This window comes from Penicillium digitatum, chromosome 2 (genome assembly GCF_016767815.1).
Source record: "Penicillium digitatum chromosome 2, complete sequence".
Taxonomy (NCBI): Eukaryota; Fungi; Ascomycota; class Eurotiomycetes; order Eurotiales; family Aspergillaceae; genus Penicillium; species Penicillium digitatum.
Genome location: NC_089385.1, coordinates 4,208,358 through 4,231,226, shown reverse-complemented (window position 1 = coordinate 4,231,226; position 22,869 = coordinate 4,208,358). Strand labels below are relative to the sequence as shown.

At 49.7% G+C, this 22,869-nt stretch overlaps 8 protein-coding genes across 8 annotated transcripts; 4 read left to right on the top strand and 4 right to left on the bottom strand.

The window, feature by feature from the left end:
• Window positions 1-907: 907 nt before the first annotated feature.
• On the bottom strand, window positions 908-3,416 carry Pdw03_7503 (Vacuolar dynamin-like GTPase VpsA, putative; the record flags this gene model as incomplete). Its single annotated transcript, XM_014678332.1, has 7 exons — window positions 908-1,076; window positions 1,142-1,226; window positions 1,282-2,185; window positions 2,246-2,981; window positions 3,093-3,187; window positions 3,269-3,338; window positions 3,391-3,416. 7 exons carry the CDS (start codon window positions 3,414-3,416, stop codon window positions 908-910), a joined length of 2,085 nt encoding a protein of 694 aa, XP_014533818.1.
• A 492-nt stretch (window positions 3,417-3,908) lies between these two features.
• Pdw03_7502 (Vacuolar ATP synthase catalytic subunit A, putative) lies at window positions 3,909-5,917 on the bottom strand (the record flags this gene model as incomplete). Its single annotated transcript, XM_014678333.2, has 4 exons — window positions 3,909-4,862; window positions 4,928-5,595; window positions 5,681-5,765; window positions 5,819-5,917. The coding sequence occupies 4 exons, from the start codon at window positions 5,915-5,917 to the stop codon at window positions 3,909-3,911; spliced, it is 1,806 nt and encodes a 601-aa protein (XP_014533819.2).
• A 661-nt stretch (window positions 5,918-6,578) lies between these two features.
• Window positions 6,579-7,310, bottom strand: Pdw03_7501 (Uncharacterized protein; the record flags this gene model as incomplete). The annotated part of the gene is made up of 1 exon (XM_014678334.1): window positions 6,579-7,310. One exon carries the CDS (start codon window positions 7,308-7,310, stop codon window positions 6,579-6,581), a length of 732 nt encoding a protein of 243 aa, XP_014533820.1.
• Window positions 7,311-9,087: 1,777 nt separating this feature from the next.
• Window positions 9,088-10,341, top strand: Pdw03_7500 (putative oxidoreductase; the record flags this gene model as incomplete). Its single annotated transcript, XM_014678335.2, has 4 exons — window positions 9,088-9,360; window positions 9,415-9,529; window positions 9,602-9,740; window positions 9,804-10,341. The coding sequence occupies 4 exons, from the start codon at window positions 9,088-9,090 to the stop codon at window positions 10,339-10,341; spliced, it is 1,065 nt and encodes a 354-aa protein (XP_014533821.2).
• Window positions 10,342-11,956: 1,615 nt separating this feature from the next.
• On the top strand, window positions 11,957-12,922 carry Pdw03_7499 (Beta-lactamase family protein; the record flags this gene model as incomplete). The annotated part of the gene is made up of 1 exon (XM_014678336.2): window positions 11,957-12,922. One exon carries the CDS (start codon window positions 11,957-11,959, stop codon window positions 12,920-12,922), a length of 966 nt encoding a protein of 321 aa, XP_014533822.2.
• A 120-nt stretch (window positions 12,923-13,042) lies between these two features.
• Pdw03_7498 (2,4-dihydroxyhept-2-ene-1,7-dioic acid aldolase) lies at window positions 13,043-14,250 on the bottom strand (the record flags this gene model as incomplete). The annotated part of the gene is made up of 6 exons (XM_014678337.1): window positions 13,043-13,197; window positions 13,255-13,371; window positions 13,459-13,681; window positions 13,752-13,880; window positions 13,940-14,063; window positions 14,186-14,250. The coding sequence occupies 6 exons, from the start codon at window positions 14,248-14,250 to the stop codon at window positions 13,043-13,045; spliced, it is 813 nt and encodes a 270-aa protein (XP_014533823.1).
• Window positions 14,251-14,787: 537 nt separating this feature from the next.
• Window positions 14,788-16,199, top strand: Pdw03_7497 (Auxin efflux carrier; the record flags this gene model as incomplete). The annotated part of the gene is made up of 2 exons (XM_014678338.1): window positions 14,788-16,053; window positions 16,113-16,199. The coding sequence occupies 2 exons, from the start codon at window positions 14,788-14,790 to the stop codon at window positions 16,197-16,199; spliced, it is 1,353 nt and encodes a 450-aa protein (XP_014533824.1).
• A 763-nt stretch (window positions 16,200-16,962) lies between these two features.
• On the top strand, window positions 16,963-21,884 carry Pdw03_7496 (Catabolite degradation protein, putative; the record flags this gene model as incomplete). The annotated part of the gene is made up of 16 exons (XM_066101674.1): window positions 16,963-17,208; window positions 17,304-17,350; window positions 17,396-17,560; window positions 17,622-17,644; window positions 17,713-18,009; window positions 18,240-18,289; window positions 18,346-18,509; window positions 18,574-18,637; window positions 18,715-18,726; window positions 19,275-19,380; window positions 19,449-20,337; window positions 20,401-20,495; window positions 20,555-20,958; window positions 21,025-21,505; window positions 21,555-21,702; window positions 21,773-21,884. The coding sequence occupies 16 exons, from the start codon at window positions 16,963-16,965 to the stop codon at window positions 21,882-21,884; spliced, it is 3,303 nt and encodes a 1,100-aa protein (XP_065956757.1).
• Between the last annotated feature and the right edge of the window lie 985 nt (window positions 21,885-22,869).

Sequence of the window (22,869 nt, the reverse complement as noted above, 5' to 3'; positions counted from 1 at the left end):
TGCACCTTGCGCCGGCTCAGCTGAACCTTCGAATCTCAGCTCGAAGTTTGCTTCCATGGAGTTTAACATCTATTTGGCCGTCGTGATGTGCTTGGGAGGTTGGTTCGATTTGTTTTGTTTATACTGGAAGTTCTTTCCGGGTTTATTGTATATTTGAGAGCACTTCTGCACCCCAAATCTGTAGAAGTACAAAATGAAGAACATCATCTTCATCCTCACTTTTTCACCTCGCATATCATGTAGACAAGTAGTATTGTCTAGAAATCGGCTCACTGGGATTCCTTTTTCGGATGTTCAAATCTTCAACATCGTCATGGAGAGGCCGCATTGGCACTAGCTGACATCTCAAATGGTAACGTTGCCATCTCGTGCCTACATTTTTTGTAGCCAGCGTTTGATCTGCAACGCAAATGAACGGGAGAAAAAAATTGAAAAGTCAAATGTGAATTCTAAGCTAAGTCATAAAGCAGAGACAGAATCATTAATTGATACAATCATCCGGGCGTCCAAGGCAAGAAGTCCGCGAACACAGACAACAGACCCAGCCATAAGAAAGGAAAACGGTATAGAGCTCTCAAATTGGGAAAAACATGAGAAAACACGCAGCAGGACGAAGTGAAGAGCCCCCCCCTCTCTCATCGCAATCAAGGAGGACGATCGCCAAGGACGCACATCCGAAATTTGAACCCCAAACCCCAGATCAACATCTAAATAAGGACCAACAGAACAAGTCGCTAACCAAGGGATGGTACGAATAGCAAAGCAAGTAGGAAGTATAGTCAAGATGTTCGGAGCGTGTTGCAAAAATCACAAAGAGATGTGAGGAGCCCAACTTCACCAACGCAGCGGTCAACGGCATACTTTATTCCTCTGGATGAATCGTCTGGTGATCAAGCCCACAATGTCATCACTGGACTTGGCTGACGATCTCGCTGGCGCGACCCAGACTCTCGACCATCTGTTGGCATTCCTTTCGTCGGCGGGTGGTGTAATCACTCTCCTTGAGAAGTTCGTCGAATTCGTTGGTGCGGTACATGTTCTCCAGAAGTTCGCGTTGCATCTCATCCTTGGTAAATCTAGGGGGATCACTTGTTAGCATGTTTGAGTATTGGGGTCAGGGGGTTGAATAGATGGGACATACTGGACAAGGGTGTACATAACCGCCTTGGGGACCATGTCGATCATTGTGCGCTTGACAATGTTGAAGTAGGAGGTAATCAGAAGTTCTGCTTGAGTGTTAGTGAAATACTACGAGGAGTTTGCAGAGGCTGGTTCACTTACTGATAACCTCGACCTCGGTGGCTTCACGCTCAGACAAGCTAGCGGAAGCCTTGAGAGTTGTGGGGGGAGCCTCCATGAGGGCCATCTTCTTCTTGTTCTTGGAAGCCCAGAAGCTGCCGAAGAACCCACTGTTGTTGGTAGCCTCTCCGGTGGTGTCGAGCGAGGGACTCTGGGCACGGGCTGGGAGGAGAGGCTTGCCGGTCTTGGGGTCGACCTGTGTAGGCTTGGCGGCTGCCTGACGCTCGTTGACGATGGTCATGGCGCGGTGTCCGTTCAGGAAATCGGGGTGGCCAGTGTTGACGTAGGTGGATTCCATGTTGATCAAGTCCTTAACCAGCTTGTTGGTGGGCTCAAGGCACTTCTTGAAGAAGGAAATGACGACCGTGTGGAACTTCTCCTTCAGCATGGGATAGCGGCGGAACAGCTGCTTAGTCAAGAGCTGGCTCAGGATGCGCACCAACTCGTCGTAAACGAGTGAGATACATTTCAAGCTGGGCTCTTCCAGTCGCCTAATCTGTTGCTTGACGATCAATTCAAAGGCGGTGGTGCCGACAAAAAGGGCGGGTGAGGAACCAGACGAGTTGTAAAGGATGGTCCGAATGTCAATGTCCTTCACGAGGTCAAAGGGATCGACAGCCTTGACACCATTCGAGTAGAGTTCGTGGAAGACAAAGGAGATACGTGCACCACCTGACAGCTCAACGCTGGACAACTCCTGGTTATTTCCCTCCAAGACTGTACGGTACTCGTTGCTGAATTCAGTAATGATGTTCAGGATAATATTGGCGCTGTTGCCAAGCATAGAGTCACCTAGTTGCGCTAGCTCAGCAGTGTATTTCTGGAGGGAGGTGGAAATGCGGGCCTTGATATCGGGTAGGGTTTGCTTGATGTGCATCATGAGGATCTGGAAAGAGGAGGTCTGTTAGTTCCAAGGTCTCTGAGACAATTTGGGGCTAGCCGATACCAAGTTCAGTTTCCGTGCCAGATATGGCGTACCGCAGTAGGAAGCCTTATTGCGGTATGCCTTGTGGTTTTCGAAGAAGTTCTTTTCGTTCTCTAGGGCTTGAGCAATGAGTTTCTTGTTCTCAATGTCACGCTGACCACGGTTGACCACTGGCACATAACCCAGGCGCAAGGGGATAATTCGTCCAGCGAGAATATCCACCACATCGGTTCCATCGTCCATAAGATCAACTTTACTCAATACACCGATAGTGCGCTGACCCTCTGGGTCCACCTCACGTGCTAGCTTCAAACCATCGGAGTTGGCAAGATCCTGGTTGGCCGAAGTGACTGCTAGGATGATTGCGTTGGGCTTGCTGATATACTTGAGAACCATGTCACGGATCTGCTTCTCGATATCCTTCGGTTGGTCTCCGACGGGTACCTTGGTCAAACCAGGCAGATCGACGAGGGTCAAGGTCAAGACATTGGGGGAGTAGATGCGAAGGTTGATCGGGGAGGGCGAGATTCCGGCATTCTTTCCAACCTTGGTTTCCGTTTCACGCACGATCTCATCCCGAATCTTGTTGAAGTCGAAGAACTTCTCCCCGGGGAGGTGCAGGAATTCACCATACTCGTTAACGTTGGACTCGCTGTCCGTTGTCTCCAACTTGGCCTCACCATTCGTGGTGGGAGATTTATTAATCAGTTGTAGGATAAGAGGTCTCCGAGTCACGATTCCAGAGCCACGAGGTAAGCTACAAGGCAAAAACTTGGTTAGCAATTATTGTTGACGAGGTGTCGCATGCCCCGCCACCGAAGGTGTGTGTGGATAGGGCCGCGCAAGCCCCCCAAAATAACCAACATACAAATCCCGGCCGACGATATTCTCTAGCACTGAACTCTTTCCACTAGACTGTGATCCGACAACGGCGATTTGAGGCAGATCGATCGGGTTTTGTACCTAGAAGCGAGCGACAGTATCAGCACACATGGTGTCCTTGGAATCACAATTGAGCAGTAACGTCTGAGTAGATATACATACACCGACTGTGGAAAAGACATCTTGAAGCTTGTTGACCAGCGAAATCAAGCCGGGGTCATTGACGTTTATGCTGCACGGAGATTAGCCAGACCGCATCGGAAAGGGACAGGGGGTTTGCGCACGAGTAGCCGGACGTGGGGCTTGCCATGGCTGGCGATTTGGGATATGAAGAATGCTTTCTAAGCAAGAAATTGAAAAAAAATTGAAAACAAGAAAAACGAGGCAACGGAGAAGTTGAATAAAGTAGAACCGGGGAGGTGCACGATGCAAATGGAGGGATTGTTTGGTGGACTCGAAGGCGGTGATGTAGTGGCGTCCGGAGCGGCAGGCTCTCTGCTTAGGCTGCAATCAAAGCACCGATGGTTCACAACTGTACAGTGTTCCAGGTCGAATTTTCTAAAGAAATACAATCGTTCTACTTGTCCAATTACGCTATTAGCTCCTCATCCCCCGGTCAGGTGCACCAGTCTTGTGCTGCCTGACGCGTACAGGCCACACGTTGTGTTGTACACCTGGAAATTATACAACACAAAGGCCACCAAAATGAAAAAAAGCAAGTTGAGTTGGACACAATAACTACAGGGGAATGTGCTCGAACAGTCGTCTAAAGGAAAATACATGCTAAGTCAAGATGCCACTTTCACTCGTCCGAGACGGAGGCGAATCGCTCAGTCATGGACTGGAGGATCTTCTCGTACTTGGCCGAGATCTCCGCCTCGTCCTCCGGAACCTCGAACTTCATGCCGCGCAGAGCACTCTGGATATCAGCAGTAGCCTCACGGACCTTGTTCCAGTTCTGACCCTGAGCAATAGCCTTTTGAGCCTCATTGTGGTAGCCTACGAAGGCCTTCATCATGTACTCGGTCTTCCACAGGGGGCAGAATTGATCGTAGTCACTGTATCCGTTCTGCTGGAGGAAGTCTTCCTTGAGCAAGCTGGCCACGTCCAGTGTGATCTTATCCGAATCACCCAGCGCGGCCTTACCAACCAGTTGGACGACCTGGTCCAGTTCCTCGGACTTGGCCAAAAGCTCACGAATCTGGTCGCGCAGACGAGGGAATTCTGGGTGATCCTTTTCGTAGTACTTGTCCAAAATTGAGGTGTACTTGCTGTAGGAGATGGAGGTATTGACCGAAGGGAAGTGCTTGCGCTGTGCGAGCTTCTTGTCAAGACCCCAGAACACCTGGACAATACCCAGGGTACTGCTGGTGACGGGATCAGAGAAATCACCACCGGGCGGGCTGACAGCACCAACGATGCTGACACTGCCCACACGCTCGGGGCTGCCAAGAGCACTGCTCTTTCCAGCACGCTCGTAGAAAGAGGCCAGCTTAGCTCCCAGGTACGCAGGGAAACCTTGGTCAGCAGGCATCTCACCCAGACGACCTGAGATCTCACGCAGAGCCTCAGCCCAACGGGAACTGGAGTCTGCCATCATAGCCACATCCTTGCCCTGATCACGGAAGTATTCGGCAATAGTGATACCGGTGTAAATTGAGGCCTCACGGGCGGCTACGGGCATGTTGGAGGTGTTGGCGATCAGGCAGGTACGCTTCATGATAGGCTCCTTGCGGCCATCGACGTCAATAGAGAGCTGCGAACGAAGTGACGGTTAGTTAAAAAAAAAACTATCGCGCCAAGTTTGGGGAGGGTAAGTACTTCAGGGAAATCCATCAACACCTCAGCCATCTCGTTACCACGCTCACCGCAACCAACATAGACGATGATATCACTGTTCGAGAACTTGGACACACTCTGAGAAATGACAGTCTTTCCACACCCGAAGGCGCCAGGAATGCAGACAGTACCACCCTGGACGCTAGGGAAGAGAGCATCCAACACTCTCTGGCCGACGATGAAGGGCGCGTCGGCGGACAGCCTGTCGCTAACCGGGCGGGGAACACGGACGGGCCAAGTCTGCATCATACCAAACTCAGACTTCTTCCCATCGAATTCCACCTCGAGCAGCTTCTCATCGACAGTGTAGCTGCCAGCAGGAGCAATCCGAGTAATGGTACCACGTGCACGAGGAGGCAGCAGGATCTTGTGGTCGTTGACCAGACTATTCTCGAACACGGTACCCCAAACGTCACCACCAGTGATATGGTCGCCGACCTTGAAGCTAGTAGGCTTGTAATCCCACTTGCGCTCACGGTCCAAGGCATTGACCGAAATACCACGGGGAATGTAGATACCCTTCGATTGGTCCGCGATGGCTTTGAGGGGTCGCTGAATACCGTCGTAGATTGTCTCCATCAGACCGGGGCCAAGTTCGACTGACAGGGGCTTTCCTGTCCTCGTAACAGGGTCGCCGACAGTCAATCCGTCTGTTGTTTAAAGGTCATAATGGTCAGCATAGCTCTTTGGGTGCATGATGAAATCATGCGGGGTTGAGGGGTTGCGAAGCTCTACCTGTTTCCTCGTAGACCTGAATGGTGGCCTTGTCTTGGTCGATACGAATAACCTCACCGACAAGTAGGTCATGACCGACACGACACTATACGGTCAACATCTGGGGTTCTCCACGATCTCGGAGCTGGGGCTGCCTACCAACTCGTACATGGCACAACCGATCATGTTCTCGGCCACGACGACAGGGCCGGAGACCGAAAAGACGGAGCCATGTTTCTCAGATTCGTCAGAAGTCATAATGGAAAAAGCCTGTGTGGAATGGGGGGGCACAGAGTGGGTGAAGGTAGTTGAGGAAGGCGAGTCTGGAAGCGGTGGCAGCTCGGCGGGCGGTGATGGCTGTGTCAACGTATGCTTCGCGGTTATCAGATCCAACAACGATGGCCGCGCTTTTAATCGAGGACGTCCCAGACCTAGCATTCGCTTTGGACTACAGGTCACAGGTGTTGGAAATTGTTGACTCTCAGGCCCCGGCCGTGGACTCCCCCTGATCTATTCGTCCAATCCTCGGTCTCTTCCCCGCGGACCGAATTGTGGCCATGCAAGCAGACCTTTCAGCTTGGCTTGTACCTACCACTGGAAGCCTTTTTTTTTATCACACGGTCTAACGGTAGTGGAAGGCCTTCGAATTGGTTTTGGTCCCCCTCCGGCTTTTGAGAACTACTCGAATCACTGAACCTACTTGAATTACTGAACATCCAGTTCTCCTTGCAAGTTTGATAAGCCCCAAGGGCCTACTGTATCTACTCGACAATGACCTTTGGACCCATGGATAATCTATCCAATAATGCTTGAATTCTAGAAACCCAATTGAGAAACAAAACTGACGGTCTGGAATACCCCCATGATTTCTGGCCCCGAGGGCCGACGATGATGATGTCTATCTCGGTCGCAAAAATGATCAATAGCTGTCTTCAAGTTCCTCGATGGCCCCATAGACCATTTGAATAAGATTTCGAAACTCGACCGCAAGATGTTCAGCATGCTGACTGACCAATGACCATGGCGAAGCAGATGGGAAAAAGGCCCGCAGTTTGATCTTGCAACCGCCCTCTGTATCCATGAACTCGTTCATGATATAGAAGAATATGTTCCCACTGTCCAGTTTCGCGACTAAGTACTCTACCATTTCATACTCGTCCTCTCGCTGCCCCGCCATCCATTTCGGGATCTCTCCGTCCATGAGACTGACAAATCGAACCTTGGCCATGTGCTCCCCAATGACCTCTACCCCACAGTCTGGCCCACTTCTGGCGGGGACTCCTGATGAATGCATAACCACATAGTTTTCAGGGTGCGTCGGGAATATAAACATTCGTGCCATCTCGTCGATGGGTTGGGAGAGCTGCCAGCGGCTGCAGATTGTCCTCAGCTCTGTCGCCAAAACCCCGGCAACTTTCATGTACATTCTGCATTCTCTGTATTCCCCTTGAGAGGCGTGAATCAGCGATTCAAAATAGTGGTTTCCTTCCTCGATTTGATCTCTCAGAAGCTCCAGCATTGGTGCTTGAAACAACAAGCTCCGCAGGTTGTCAAGAGCGCGATAGCAAGCTTGGAGTTCAAAGTTATCAATGTCAGCCCCGGAATGAGATACCCCATTTAGCTTGAACTTGATGGTTGGTTTTGGCTCCATGGGTAGTGGTGTTCTCTGGTGAAGGGATTAGAAGATTGCGTAGAAAGTGTTGTCTACAGGCGAAAGCCGCGGTTTTAATAGCCTAGCCGAAACAGTAACTCCGTCCCTCATCATCCCATTGTTCAATCTATCCTCTTGTGAAGTCCCGATGAAAATTGGAAGGATCAAAGGGTGCTGAGTGTAGAATGAGAAGGACAAAGGGGGATCACAGGCAGCAGGCAACACCATTGGCACAATCTCAACAAAGGCTGGCAAACTGGGATTCAAGCTGCGAAAGACAGTATCACCTATATCTAAGGGCAGATGTGACAGGTTGAAGAGATACTCCCATTATGCCATACTCAGGGATGACGAGTTTGTTAAGTACCCAGGCCGTTCAAGTGGCTGATGTGTTGTCTATCCAACTACCTCCCTGCAACTCCATCTAACCTCCCATGTAAGACAGAACAACTGATCGATCGCTTTACGGAAAACGTCCACTCTCCGAAATTCCTTTGTTTGGTTTTATCCTCTTGTCCCTCCCTTTTTCATGCTATTACCATCTTATTAATTCTAGAGATGGAAGACCCAAGACGTCAAACCGTGGCCAGTTCCACCCTGAAGATAACACGGTTTAATGATCAGACCATAGCCAAAGCCACTATATTTATTTGCGGCCTAGCAAGGTAATTTTCTGGCATGTTTCTTGTCGTAGTCAAAGCTGTTGGAAACCAATTTCACCCACTGTTCAACCTGTCAACCTTGTTGATACATTTGGATCCGAGGTAACCGCGTCTGTCCTAGCGACGAACACCGCGTTGCGCCGTCAATTTGGTGCTTTGTGACCACTCACAGGACCACCCACGAGTCTAAGTGTCCTTGGTTGGGGAAATAGCGCCATAGTTTCCATCAGCTTGACGTTCGCTCCTGTTCTGCTCCCGTTTTGCAGATACGGTGAGATCCTCAGAACCAGATTTCACATCACTATACTCATAGGAATTATCTGTAACTAGGACTCAAAGATTACTAGTCTAGAGGGAATGGTACAAAGAAGATAAGTTTCCAAATTAGTAGTTACTTAGCTGTATCACCTGCCCCAACTAGCCGAGGGAAATGTGTTCCCGCTAATACACCGATAGACTAGGACAGAATAGCAGAGTTCATGTCCTGGAGTAAGTGCTCCACTTGGTTCTTGGTAGTACTTGCCAGTTAGGGATGGCATTGACTCACCTACTCCGTACGTGGCAGACAGAACTGTCTTCTGAACACAGTTTCACCGCTGGGTCTGGTTCAGGCGGCTATACTGACTTACGCTAGGACATGTCCATGGCCGTGACAAAGATCCAAGCATTGAGAGAGGAGTCAAGCATTGAGAAATTAGCCGAGCCACTCCTTGCGATCTCGGGTGCCGGCAAGGATCGGCTCAACTTGTGTCCAAAGTGGAGTGAACCCTCAAAGCCCTTTCGAGTACGGAGCACTCCGTACTCCGTACTCCGCAGTGGCATTCCAGGCGGTCTCACGCTAGACCATCAATATCCGCCCGATTGGGTTAGATCGATCAAAGAGATCGCTGATTGGCGCTGGAATCGGTTAAGTTCACCGTTTCGAGAATCATTATCATATCACTGTCTCGTATTCATGGATAAAACCCTCAGGTTCAGCCCCCGGAGAGGTGCTAGTCATGTACAGTAAGCCGCCACGCCGACTCTGTGTCGTGCTTATGTATTGGTTCTCGCCCGTTAGGCATTTTGAATCTTCGGGTGTTTTCTGCGCAAAAGCTTCATAGCAAGATCAGACCATGGCTGTCTTAAGATCTTTCGTCCTAGCACAATCTTTGCTCTGGTCCCTAGCCTCCGCTGATGCGTCAAACCTGAACCCCAAAGGTGAGGGCTGTGTCGACCCAAGTGGCTATCTCAAGTGTTACGAAAACAATGTGAATACACTTACGACATGTATGAATGATGCGAAGGATCATTGCCAGGGGAATGAGTACGACACATGTGTGTTGGCCTGTGGAGATGCTCAGTTGGCTGCGAACATTGGCTGTTGGTTGACTAGTTGCTGGAATGAGGTTCGAAGTTCCCTCTCTCCCTGACAAATCTTCTCTAATATGGATTGACTGTAGGTGTATTCATGCGCATACCAAGAAACAGCCCTGCAATACCTCAATGGTGCAGATCAGAACCAAGGCACCCAAATTCCTTACTATCCGGCACCGGATAATGCGCCTGGTGGATGTGGTAAGAAAGAAGCACGCCAGCTGCAGCTGAAGAGACTGTCCAGGCAGATACTAACAAGGGGGTTGAATTTAGTGTGCAATTTAGGTTATATTTGGGGGAACTTCACCGAGACCTATGCCCTACATGCGCCTTGCCAGAATTTTGCCTCGGATGGTTCTCCATCCGAGACGGCTAGCTGCCAGTGCTGCTGGGATTCATCCTTTTTGTCCGAGTGAGTGAGAAAGATTGGACCCTCCGTCTAGACAGGCCGACTGATTTAGTGATTTCTTGGTAGGATTATCGAATGGTGCCCCCATAATGACCTCTCAGCTGTTGATATTGACACAATGGTGGACACCTTCCAGCTTGGGTATAATGAGTCCACTGACCAGTGCTCTATTCTTTCTAATCCTAGCCAATGTGTTACCGCTTTCAGCTTGGACACTGGCGCATCTACGTGGTACAATCCCGGCCAACTTCCCTCGGGCTTTCCTGGAACAGAACCTCTCTCAGATACCACTGATGCCGGAAGCCTTACTATTGCTCCGGATCCGTACACGTTCTCGATCTTCCCAAGCTATATCAGCGTCATCACGCCGGTTCCATATAACAGGAAGAAGGTCGAGGCAACAACCGCGGGAACCACTGAGGGAACCACCGAGGGAACCGCTACAGGAACCGCCAAGGAAACCTCTACGGGGAAGAGCGATGCTTCGCCTAGCAAGGGAGCTGCGAACAGACCTGTGTCACCTGTCAACACCGAATTTAGTGTCTGGGGTATAGCCATGTACACAATTGTCTGCGCTCTCTTTGGTGCAATGTTGATCGCATAGAAAGCTTCATTTTCTGTCCACTTCATCTGCTTGTCGTTGAGAGCTGGTCTTTGACTAGTCTGGTTCCTGGTCGATTTCGAAAATTTATTTGCCGGTTGACTCTTTTTTTTGGTCGTGAGTGATAGTAATGTCTATTTGAGTCAAGCGATGAGAAAGTCTCTATCTGCCCAGAATAAGTATTGCGGCTCTTTGACAACGTCGCAGTCGAAGTGATTCTCCTTTGCACACCTCTACTGTTTCTCATACCATGGTGATCTCGCTCAACGGGATTCATCTCAATTATCATTCGCACCTAGAAATATCTTGTCCAGTTCAGGCAAGTCAAATTCCGACTATCTGATGGAGCATTGATTGCTGATAACCATTGAGATCGAGAGCTACAGCTCATGTTCGATCAACAAAGTCAAGGTAACATAATCTAAATCCCAAAATGTATGCTGAGGAGCGCTACGTACTGATGATCTGGCAAGATTCAACTGATCTGCCAGCCAGTTACGTGTAGTTCCCAGATAGTCAGGAAGGAAGGAAAGGAGATTGTTCCTAGTTCACAGGCGTCTAATCCGTCCAAAGCAGATAAGTTGGAGGAGCTACAACACATAGGTATGTTCAATGTAGTAATTGGATATTGCTGTCACCAGACTAGAATCTGACATTCTGAAGTACACGGGTGCTTTAGAGAACCAACCCCAGTTAACCCTGATGTGACCGTTACCCATTTTGCACGCATGGCATTGTGACAGACAAGAGACAGCAGATGCACATGGTATCTTTCACAGGGTAAATGGAAATGTAAAGATTGGCGACATACGATTCTTCAGACAAAAAGAAAGACGAAGTGTACTGGTGGGAGTCCTTGCCGGAAATAGATGTCCTCGTGACTGCCTGGAGAAGGCTATGCAGATCCGACCTTTTACTTCTTCCACCCGGTTTTTGCGCATCAACATAGCCTCCATCTCTTTCAACAAGAAGAGGATTGACGATGATAATAGCCACCCAAGAACAAATTATTTGGGTGTGAACAGATCGTGACTACCTGAATCGGAGGACCACATGGACACTCTTGATATTGGTTCTTTCGCCTTTTCCATACCAACCAACATCGAAACAAAGCCCTAAGGTCGCCAGTGTATCAAAACTCTTCACGGTTCTTGCCGGACTTGTAGAACTGAAGCCCCGAGACTGGGACCTTCCACTCACTGACATCTTCCCATTTTTAGCCGACCATGTTCGTAAGCAACACGACAAATTCCAACTTGTGTTTGATGTCCAATGGGACCAAGTCACCCTCAGATCCCTTGCGGGCCAGATGAGCGGCATATCACACGGTGCTACAGAAGAATTTCTACAAACCTTTCTTCTATACAAGTACCTAGAGAGATCTGACGATCCCGCGTTGACGGATCCAAGCTTCTACGGCCTTCCACCTTTGAATGAGAGTGACTTGGCGCTATGGCCATCATGCTTGGTTGAACAGACCCAGGGCTGTAATGCAGTCTCCTGGGATGTGGCGAATGCACCAAGGCCTCCAGTTTACCTTCCCTGGACAAGTCCCGAGTACGCAAATGGCGGTTATATTTTCCTTGGCCTTGCGATTTCAAATCTCACAGGAAAGACCATGACTGACTGGTATAATGATTCCATCTTCGAACCTCTGGGGTTGACGTTCACTTACTCGTCGCCACCTGATAACTCCACGCGCCCCCATTCCGTTACATCGGAGGCTCTTGATGAGCAGTTCGTTCCCAATGGAGGCGTTACCACCCCATCTGGTGGGTTATTCTCTACAACCAACGATCTGTCTAAGCTTGGTGTCGTCCTCCTGAATTCCACTCTCCTCCCATCTGAAACAACGCGGGAATGGATGAAACCCGTCACTCACACCTCAAGTCTACGCTACTCCGTTGGCTCACCATGGGAGATTCATCGATTCGTCCACGCAGAATCAGGTGTGGTCACCGACTTATACACCAAACTTGGAGACTCGGGATTTTATGGTGGCATCGTGGTCCTAATACCAGACTTCAACGCCGGCTTTACTCTCCTCTCGGCCAGCACGCAAGCCAGCCGTAACAGTGAGGCGCTGCTAGCAATCGACCTTATTGTCAATGCCATTCTTCCAGCCTTGATGGAGCAAGCTGCAGCAGAGGCGATGCAAAAGTTCGCCGGCACGTACAAAGCCGAAGACCTGAATTCGTCTTTGACACTCACCGTCGTCCCACCTACCTATCCCGCGCCTGGCTTAAACATCACTTCATGGATTAGCAATGGCACTGATATCACGGATTTAGTCTCTGCACTACTTGGTGGGGTCGGGTCACGACTTGTGCCGTCTATCACCAATGAGAAGGCCAGTGGGGAAGTCGCTTTCCGAGCATACACTGCAACGCAGGGCCTGGGTCCTGGAGTGGGATCTTCGTCAAGTCTTTTCTCTTCTTTCGATGATCTCAACGACTGGACTATGCTAGACCAGTTGACTTGGGGCGGTATTGCTATCTCGCTCTTCGTTTTCGATGTCGAGGAAAGCGGCACTGTCAAGTCAGTAACACCAGGTGCCTATAGAGTCCAAATGGTCAAGAATTGACCATGCCAACATTTTGTGGCAATTCTGAATGAGATTGAACAGAGGAGAGAACAAAGATAACATCTTTGCATTTACTCCATAGCTTCTATATAAACATTATCAACCTAGCTCCGGGATCTTTCAATAACCATCCCGTTTCCCTTGTACCTTCGAACTGCCCTTAGCCTTCTCTAATTCGTTGAGCATACCGTCACCGAAGACAGTGACATCAGTAGTGATGGAAACCATATCGAAGCCCTGCTGTGTGCGGCGAAGAGCATCTTCGCCATCAGAACCTAGAAGATATCGAGTTAGGCACCAGTGCAGGGAGGACCAACAAAGACAGTACATACAGAAGATAGCAGCCTTCTTTCCCGCAGATCTAGCAGCGTTCAGAACACGTTGGATAGCAGCCTCATGTTCCTCGCCACCGCGGGTGACACGCATCTGCTTCGCAAGATCAAAGGGCCCTAGAAAGGAAAGCTTTAGCCAGTTCCACAAGCAATAAAAGAAACACAAAATAAAACAAAATAAAAAACAAAATCGACCAATCTCACCAATGAACAAAACATCCAGTCCCTCGACCTTGGCAATCTCCTCTACATTTTCAACTCCAGGCCGCGACTCAATCTGCACAACGACGAGGACTTCGCCGTGCGTCTTTTCATCGTAATCGGCAGGCTTGACACCAGGGAATGCATGGGGTGCAAACAGGGGCCCGTATCCACGGACTCCGATTGGCGGGTACTTGCAGTAGCTGACGACCTTGGCTGCATCCTCCTGTGGTAAGTAGAAGAGCCGAAGTTAGGAACTAGATCGATTTCCAGGTAGCGATTGGGGTTATGCATACAGCGGAGTGACACATAGGAGTCATGACACCGTGGGCACCAGCATCAAGAGCACGCTTGATCATCCACTCTTCGGGCCAGGGCACACGGATAATCGGACTAGCGCCCTCGTGGCCGACGGCATTTGTGAGCTAAGAGTATTTAGTTCATAGGTGACCCTTCAAATCAATTCACTCCGAAAAGGACAGACCTCAAAATAATGGCTGTCGTTTATCAATCCATGTTCAGCGTCAACTAGGACCCAGCTGAATCCACCTTCTGTGAACTCGGGGCTGCGGCGGAGGATGGTCTTTGCGACTGGGGCACTGGGAAGGCTGAAGTAGGAGGTCGGTTAGTTCTGCTTGATTCCGGAGTTTCCTAATGACATGGACCGCTTCGAGGTTGAATTAAAGAGCAGCGGGGAGCTGATGCTGTGAAATGCGGAGGATAGACATACGTCAACCAGAAGCCGTATGCCACTGGGGTGGTTTGCAGGGCAGAGCGGAGTGTGATAGAAGCCATTGTTTAAGACGTAGATGATATGTAGCAGATTGAGATTCTTCTCTTTTCAACGATATTCTCCATGTTACGAGGGGACCACTCGGTCTTCATCCGACCGATTACCCGAAGGCCCCCACAATATTTTGAACAGCCACTGTATTTTGGAGGGGGAATATAAGTGTTTGAGGAGTATTTCACTATGGTATATCACATGTAGATTGTCAAGCATTGCGGAGTCCACCTTCCCCTTGAAGTAAAATATTGAAGCCATTGGAAAAACTCCCCAATTAGGGCTATTATTTCCCTGACACCCCACGGGGAATTCCCCGTTCTCGGTGGTGGACTCCCCCGAAGACCCGGATTTTTCTGAGTGACCATTATATACATTAGAGCAGTCAGAAAGATGAGGTTGAACCGGTTTGGTGTCGCGAGGATTAGAGAACCCGTAGTTTTTAACTTGGTCACCATGACGCCACGGAAATGAGACTTAGAACACTTTTTTTTTTTTTTTTTTTGGACAACGTAGATGGCTAAAAGCATCAGAGATTGGAAACAAAAATGCCCAACGACGGCTTAGTGACACCCTTCCTGGGCGCACTGCAAGCCTGTGTATCCGTCCTGTTGACTATGTGCTACGGCTTTGCTGCTCGTCGACTCAATCTAATCCACGAGACTACAATAAATGACCTGTTGGGATTAGGCGTGAAACTTCTCTTACCGGCACTACTCGTCGTGCATCTGGGTGAGCAGCTTCATCTTGGGACAGCGATGAACTATGTTCCAGTCATAAGTAAATCATGGCGACCCTTGATGAACCCGGCATTACTGACTCATCGCATCTCTCTACCATTTGAAGTCTGGTCAGTTCTCTACACATCGGTATCGATCGGCCTTGGGCACTTCTTATCGCGTCTGCTGGGCCTACCTCAATGGGTAACACCAGCTTGCTCCTTTAACAACACGACATCTCTACCATTGCTACTTCTCCACTCGCTCAAGAGTGTAGGAAGCCTGAAGCTAATCCTACGCAATGGTGAAACCACTGCATCTGCAATCGACCGTGCTCAGAGTTACTTCCTTGTCTGCGGTGTGATCAGCAAGACCATCGCATACATCGTCGGACCGAAGATGTTACAAGATCGCGGAGATAATCTCAGGAGCGCCGAGGAGCGACAGCGTACCGCAAGCATCCTGGCAGAGGACGAGCAACTCACTGAGGAAACCTCCCTCCTGCCGCCGCGCGCCCAACAAGCCCGAACATCAGCCGGGAACCTGATACGGCGATCGACACACTGGCTGGGCTCCTTATTCCCGCACCGTGTGAAGCAGGAACTCCTCGCACCCTTCGAGTCCCCATTTACCGATGTGACGATAATATGCACAATTCTCGGCACGGTGCTGGGACTGATCCCGTCGTTGCACCGAGCATTCTTCTTTGACGAGGAAGAGGGTGGGATCTTCAATGCGTGGCTGACTGCAAGTGTCAGTAACATCGGTGGGCTGTTTACAACCTTGCAAATCTTTATGGTTGGCTGTAAGCTTGGAATCACATTTGAGCGGATGGTTGCAGAAGGGCATTCTGGCCAAATTCCTGTCAAGGCTATTACGACAATCTTTATGGTTCGCCTGGTGGTCTGGCCGGCGCTGAGTGTTTCCCTGATCTATGGACTGGCTCAACAGACTCATTTTCTGGATGATGATCCGATGCTCTGGTTTAGCATGATGCTGATGCCTGCTGGTCCACCTGCGCTGTTGATTTCCGGGTTGGCAGAATTAGCGCAGGCGTCTGAGATGGAAAAGATGGTGATTGCGAAGACTTTGACGGTGTGCAGTGATCGTTTTTACTGGGAAAAGGACATTTTACTGATAACATCTATCTCTAGATCCTGTATGCGTTATCGCCATTTGTATGTTTCAGTATCACGGGAGCGCTGAAAGCCTCCGAGGCAGTGTTGAAAGGGAAACGATGAGGTCTACGTGGCAGGGACAAAGCTGGGCATCAACAAATTTCCAATTAAAAAAAATACAATGTTCTCTCCCTAAAATGTCCCTTTCGTTGAGGCTCGAAAACTTCATTTGATTCATCAAATCGCCCCCAGATTCATCATCCACTTGGGAAGAACAGAGTCGGGGAAATAGTTTACTTCTGACACCAGCCAATGAAATTAGCGCATCTGAAACATGACGAGGAAATATCACATACTCCGCATCCCTTGCAGTTACACTTGTCACCACAAGAACAGCTCTGGGCACCCCCCGTACAGGTGCAAGTGGATCCGCAATCACAGCCCATGATGAAGTATGGCGTGTGTGGGGCAAGCTTGAAAATAGGTGTCGAAATTGACCTGTGAGATAACTGCAAGTGAGATTGAAGAGGACCTTGGGGACTAGATGCGGGTTTTTTATATTTCCGTATGACGAGTGACATCATCATGTCGTCAACCATCAAGTCACGTGGTATGGTAAAAACACAACTCCATTCTATGCACATTGTGTACGAAGGGTTGGAAGTGGTGATCGATGAAGAGTATGCGTCATAGAGATAACGCAGAGTTTACCGAGTACGTGATCTTTGACAAGCTGCATTCTGACCGACGCGTGACCGACCAAAAGGTCTATCGGTTCGGCAGGATCTCGGAGATTGAGGATCGGGCGATTTGCTACTTCCAAGTCATATGAAGCCAACTGCGAAGGACGATGTTGCTTGACGAAGGATTTGCGCATCTATGTGTAATGCTTGAATCTGCTCGAACGCAATGGTTCGGCGAGGAGCATGGTGATGATGCTGAGATAGTGACCTGTATCGTATCATTTTCCCACCCTGTAATGGCCAGGTCACGGACAGTGCCTGATGCGCCCTCGCATCCTCACCATTTTGTCATTGCTGACGTTTGTAATAGCTCGCAGAATCTTTTTAAGAAAAAAGGACGACTAGGGCTTTTTCTGCCATCAGAAGATTCCTTCTTATGTTTACAAGATGTACGGTTTGTTTCTATGCTCGATCCGACTCACCTGGGACATCTGCGGTTGTTCTGTGGCTGATCGACCCCCCTCGGACTTGCTCGACCATATAGAGACGTGGGCTAACTACTCCGGACAACTCCACTAACTGCGCGGAATGGTGGGTCCGTCGAGCTAATTAAATGCTACAGACTGACTTCCAAAGGGATTTTAAACTAAACACAGTGGGCTCGGGGACGAAGGCTGAAGTGCCTCAAGACACGACCTCCTCTTTCTCTTTTGAGTCACACTTCCCATCCCCCACTTCCTCATCTCATCATCTCATCATTTCATCATCTCACCTCCCTCGATTTTCTTTCAGTGAACAGAAGTGATTCTTTTCCCTCCTCAGACGGATGATTTTATCCTTCTCATACTGACAATGGCGATAGGCCCGCCCGCGTGCCCAGGTGTGGTACCATTCTGCATGATGAGCTCTCCTCCGATACGCGCTTTGCCCACGGCATCGAAGAGTGCCGCCAGGCGCTGTCACGGTACATGAGCTGGCCATGACTACCGCAATGAATCGTTGGACTGATCTCCCGAACTGGCATGTCGACGTCTTCACTGGTGTGGTCGTGGCGCGCTGGCGGCGAGACAGCGCCACCTGCATCGGGATGAAACCCCTGCTGAGTGACCGGGCTTGGGCCTGGTGCGGGCGGGAACTGCGCGACAAGGCCAACGAATGGTGTCAGAAAAGATCTATCCAGGTGGTAAATACTGGGTCTTGTGTATGCCAGTCTGATCCTGTGACCGCGCTTCGAACGGGGGAGCTGGCTGGTGAGTTCCAACGTGCGGTGTTACCGGTCCTCCGGACCCTCATGCAATCTGGGTTGTTAGATTGGCGGTCAAAGTGTAGTTCGAAGTACTGTCGACCCGAGCGTGTTTCCGCTGGTCAATGAGCGGAGCTTGGTTTTGACCTATGGGGTTCGAGTGGACGTAGAGAATGTGCTGGGCGCGTATTAAGCAGTCACACCCCTTGCGCCGGCTCAGATCGATAAGATTATCAGATTCGGCAGATGTCCAGAGGCAGATCGAGAAGTCACGGCAGCTGTTCCTGGTGCATGCGCAATCTAAAATAGCGCCTCAATCTCTCGATGGAGCGCGAATTATCAGGCTCTGCCGTATGAAGTGGAGCGTGTTCGGGATACAGGGTCGACGAAGGTGCGCCTCACCTTCCATCTCAACAATCTGTACCCGATGCACCAGGGCCTCTACCGTTTAATCGTGATGCTGGGCTGGGCTATCCTGTTGTGGAACGGCTATCTGGTGCAGGGGCAGTGCGGCTGGAGTGGTACCCTAACTCAAAGGCTAGCTGGGGCCGGTGTCGCTACGGATCATTAGGTATGGGGTAGAATGGGAGAATGAGCTTCCCGAAGGGCTGCTCGCCTTCCAGGTCCCAGCGAAGGTGGGTGATGTGCCGCAGAGCCCACGCTCTTGAACAATACGGGACACAACACTGACTTGTCACCGTACCTGTCCTAGCTTGATTTCACAGTTCTAATCTATCTTCATTCAAATACGGAGGAGACACGAAGTAGAAATTGTTTAAAGAGTACACACTTCGATATCTCTCCAAATTCAATTTTCGGCTAGAACTCCCAGGGTTTTTTTTTAACATATCAAGTTAGATCTAAATCTAATTACAAGTAGGAAATCGACCTAAGTAGCTTAGACTAGATGACCTTGAGCATTCCCCCTTTCAATATGTAGTCAAGGTGTTGACGCTGTTGATCGCGGGGTTCCTTTTCCAGGCTACCTGGGCTACTTAATAACCCAATCCTTTCTTTGATATTTTTTCCCCCCTCCACCTTAGATGTCCATTTGAATTTTGGCATTTGACAATTGAAATTTGATATTGAACATTGCATCTTCACAAATCGATCGTTCCTTGCCTTCCGAGGTGATCTCTTTTATCTCTCGTTCTCTCCCCGATAAGCCACGACCAGTTCCCAACTCAAAGCGGAGAACATTACAACCGCGTGATCTAAGACGATCTAAAGATCTACAACTCTTTGATCATTTGTTACAACTGTGACTATTAGCCCAAGCTAGTGACCATCAATTTGACAACTGTGACAATTGCATCGCCTGTTTTCAAAGGAACTCCCGGCGATTACTATCCGCCACCGCTTGAGATCTGCTCACCTGGTTCTTCCAAAGAACCAGGAGATTGGGCAGATCTAGAAAGATAGTCGAACTGGCTCATAATAATACAGCACCGCATCGGCCCTTGATCACCTCCGACCACCCTGATCCCCCTTTACCCATCAATACAGCTCCCGCCTCGGTAGGCAATCCCGGGTCCCAAACGTCAGAGTTCCTGTCCACCGCATCTCAACCACCCAGTTCATCTACCTCTCGGCCCAACCGTCGCCGCCGCCTGTCGAGTAGTCCGGATAACCTTGGTCCCTCCTCGGCGAGGACGGGATACCTTCCACGAATAGCACGTGAGACTGCATCTCAGAATTACCCCAGCCATCTTCTTGGCCGACCGGAGGGCCGACCTCCTTCCCCCAAGCGCAGGCGCCTGGTAATCATGCGTCCCGACGGAACTTCAACAGAAAATGGCTTTGTAGACGCCTCGAACGACTCCCTTGCATCGCCGTCGAGGAAAACTAGTCTGAATGGGCAAGCGGCGACCAACGGGAGCTCTCACACCAATGGCTCTAAAAGGCCATCCCAGTCTTCTACCTACTATGGCCACAACCGGGAGGAGGTGACGCGGATTTTGATCCAGAGTCTGCATGAGCTGGGTTATAATGAGTCGGCATCCCTGTTAAGCTCGGAGAGCGGCTATGAACTCGAAACGTCTGGGGTTGCAACGTTCCGGAGCGCGGTGTTGGGGGGAAGATGGCCAGAAGCCGAGAGAATCTTGATTCACTCGTTTCAAAGTTCCGGCTCACAACAGATCGACAGGAAATCTCCACAAGGCGATACCTTGGTATTAGCGGAGGAGGCCGATAGGAACGAGATGCTATTCTATCTCCGACAACAGAAATTCCTCGAGTTGCTCGAAGCGCGTGATCTAACTGCAGCTCTTACCGTCCTTCGCCAAGAACTGACCCCGTTGAATTTCGATGTGGAGCGTCTACATGCGCTATCAAGGTATTGCCGATGAAAAAAAAAACACTTCTAGAACACTATTTGCTTACCGGCTGTTATTGTTAGTCTTCTTATGTGCCCAGCCGATGTCTTACATGCCCAGCCGGGATGGGATGGCTCCGCTAGCTCGTCTCGTGAACGACTCCTTGGCGAGTTGTCAAGTGAGCCCGATCGAATGTCCCATGTCTGTGGTGTAACCGGCTTGCTAATTCAGCCGCAGAATCCATCTCTCCTTCCGTGATGATCCCGCAACATCGCCTGGCCATCTTACTAGATCACGTCAAGCGGACTCAAATCAACAACTGCTTTTACCATAATACCGCCGAACCTCCGTCACTCTACTCTGACCATATGTGCGATCGAAATGACTTCCCATTGGACGTCATTGTTGACTTGACTCACCACTCTGATGAAGTATGGTATTGCGAGTTTTCTCACGATGGTTCCAAGCTGGTTACTGCTGGCAAGGACCAAAATGTGCTCATCTACAATACAACAGATTTCAGTGTTCTCCACAGACTTTCGGAACATGAGGACGGAGTAGCGTTCGCCAGTTGGAGCCCAGATGATTCGAAACTAATTACTTGCTCGCAAGATAAGAAGGCGCGCGTATGGAGCGTTGAGGTAATAATTTCGACAATCTCATGTAAACCCTTCATCATACGCTAACTCTGGCTGTGCATGGATTAGAGCGGCCGTTGTCTACTCACCATCAACCACCACCGCCAACCAGTGACTGCGGCTGCCTGGACAGCAGATGGGGAGTCTTTTGTGACAGCTTCTCTCGATGCTGAATCACAGCTCCGTCACTGGAGCATGCGCGGCCAGCCTCTATACACGTGGAAAGGTGGATTCCGTGTACAAGACTGTGCCATTAGCCCCGACGGACGACGTCTTGTTGCTGCCGACACAGTATCAAAGGTTCATGTGTACAACATGCTTACATACGAAGAAGACTATTGTCTCCCATTGCCGAGCAATGTAACCTCAGTTTCCATCAGCAAAGACTCGCGGCACGTGCTTATAAGCCTGGCTGAGGGTGAAATTCAGCTAGTTGACATGGAAACTGCTGCGGTTGTTCGTCAGTTCAAGGGACAGAAGCAAGGCGAGTTCGTGATTCGGAGCACGTTCGGAGGAGCAGCTGAGAACTTTGTCGTCAGCGGAAGTGAAGGTGAATATCCCCCCATACCAGTTCTGATATCGTTACTAACTATCCCCAGACTCGAAAGTCTACATCTGGCACAAAGAGAACGGCAACATCGTAGAGACTCTGGAGGGACATATTTCTGGATGCGTGAACTCAATATCATGGAACCCAGCAGACCCAGGAATGTTCGCATCGGCAGGCGACGATAGTGCAGTAAGGATGTAAGACTCCGTCTCATCTCCGTCTCATCTCCGTCTCACATGGAATATTACCGCTAACCTAGACTTCTAGCTGGTCCCGAGAAAGCAACCGATCCCGTCAAGTAGGACCCGTTCAACGCAGCGGGATATCCTCGAATGGATTCACGCGGACTAGCGCATTGAGGACAACGTTTACTTTCTGATATCAGTGTACTACGCATCGACGATGATTACCCCAACACTAGTTTAGTTCGCGCTCACTGCCTGTCTCTATTTAGTTTTCCCGTATCCAATTGGGGGAACATCCCCGAAGCTTTGGATTGAAAGACGATAAACTTGCTGTCTTGCAATGTTTGCTTGTTCGTCTTGAATTCTCGTCTGTGTTCTTCTCTCCCCTCACCAACGGCCTATCATATCCTCATCATGCTGTCTTGCGCATATGCATCTTTTGAGCCCCCCTTTCACTCCTTATGCTGTTTATTCTCCGCAACTAGCGTCTATTTCTTTCAATACAGGAAGCTGGCGTTGGTCCATATCTTTTTTTCTGGTTCTGAGGAGTATATATGTCCTTTCCGTTTTTTTTTTTGGTGCAGTTCCAAGTTTGGTTCTGCTTTGGGGGGGGGGGGGGGGGGGGGGGGGGGGGGGGGGCTTTCTTTTCATCTCTCACGTTTTGTTGCAAGTCTCTTTGATTAAACCAGATCTACTCTTCAGATTCCTCGTTCCTCTGTAGAGCTTTGATCTAGTAGGAGCTACTAGCGCAGCCATAGAACAACCGACCCGTTGAGGCGTTATTGAAAAGATGTCCCTCTCTCCAACTTCAGTGTAGGCATCTCTCTCTCAATTTCCACCTTTTTTTTCTCACTGTCGATTTGATTTACGTTTCCAGAATAGAGGAGACGTGAGACCAAGAAGTTGGGCCACACTGGACGAAAGTAAAACTGATTCCATCATTCATGATTCCTAGTGTCAAAAAGTAAAGTAAAAGAAGAAACTCCAAGCATAAAGAAAAAGTCCCTGCTACTTGGGCCGGAGGCCCGAAATTTTGGAAATAAGCAAAATCGTAAACACCTCCTGGGGCGTGCAAATCGGTTGGCATTCTTGAAAACTACCTCGGATTATCAGCGACGAATGTTAGGTGAATGGAGGTAGTTGGACTTACTGAAATCTGTTTTTATCCCTTTCCTCCAC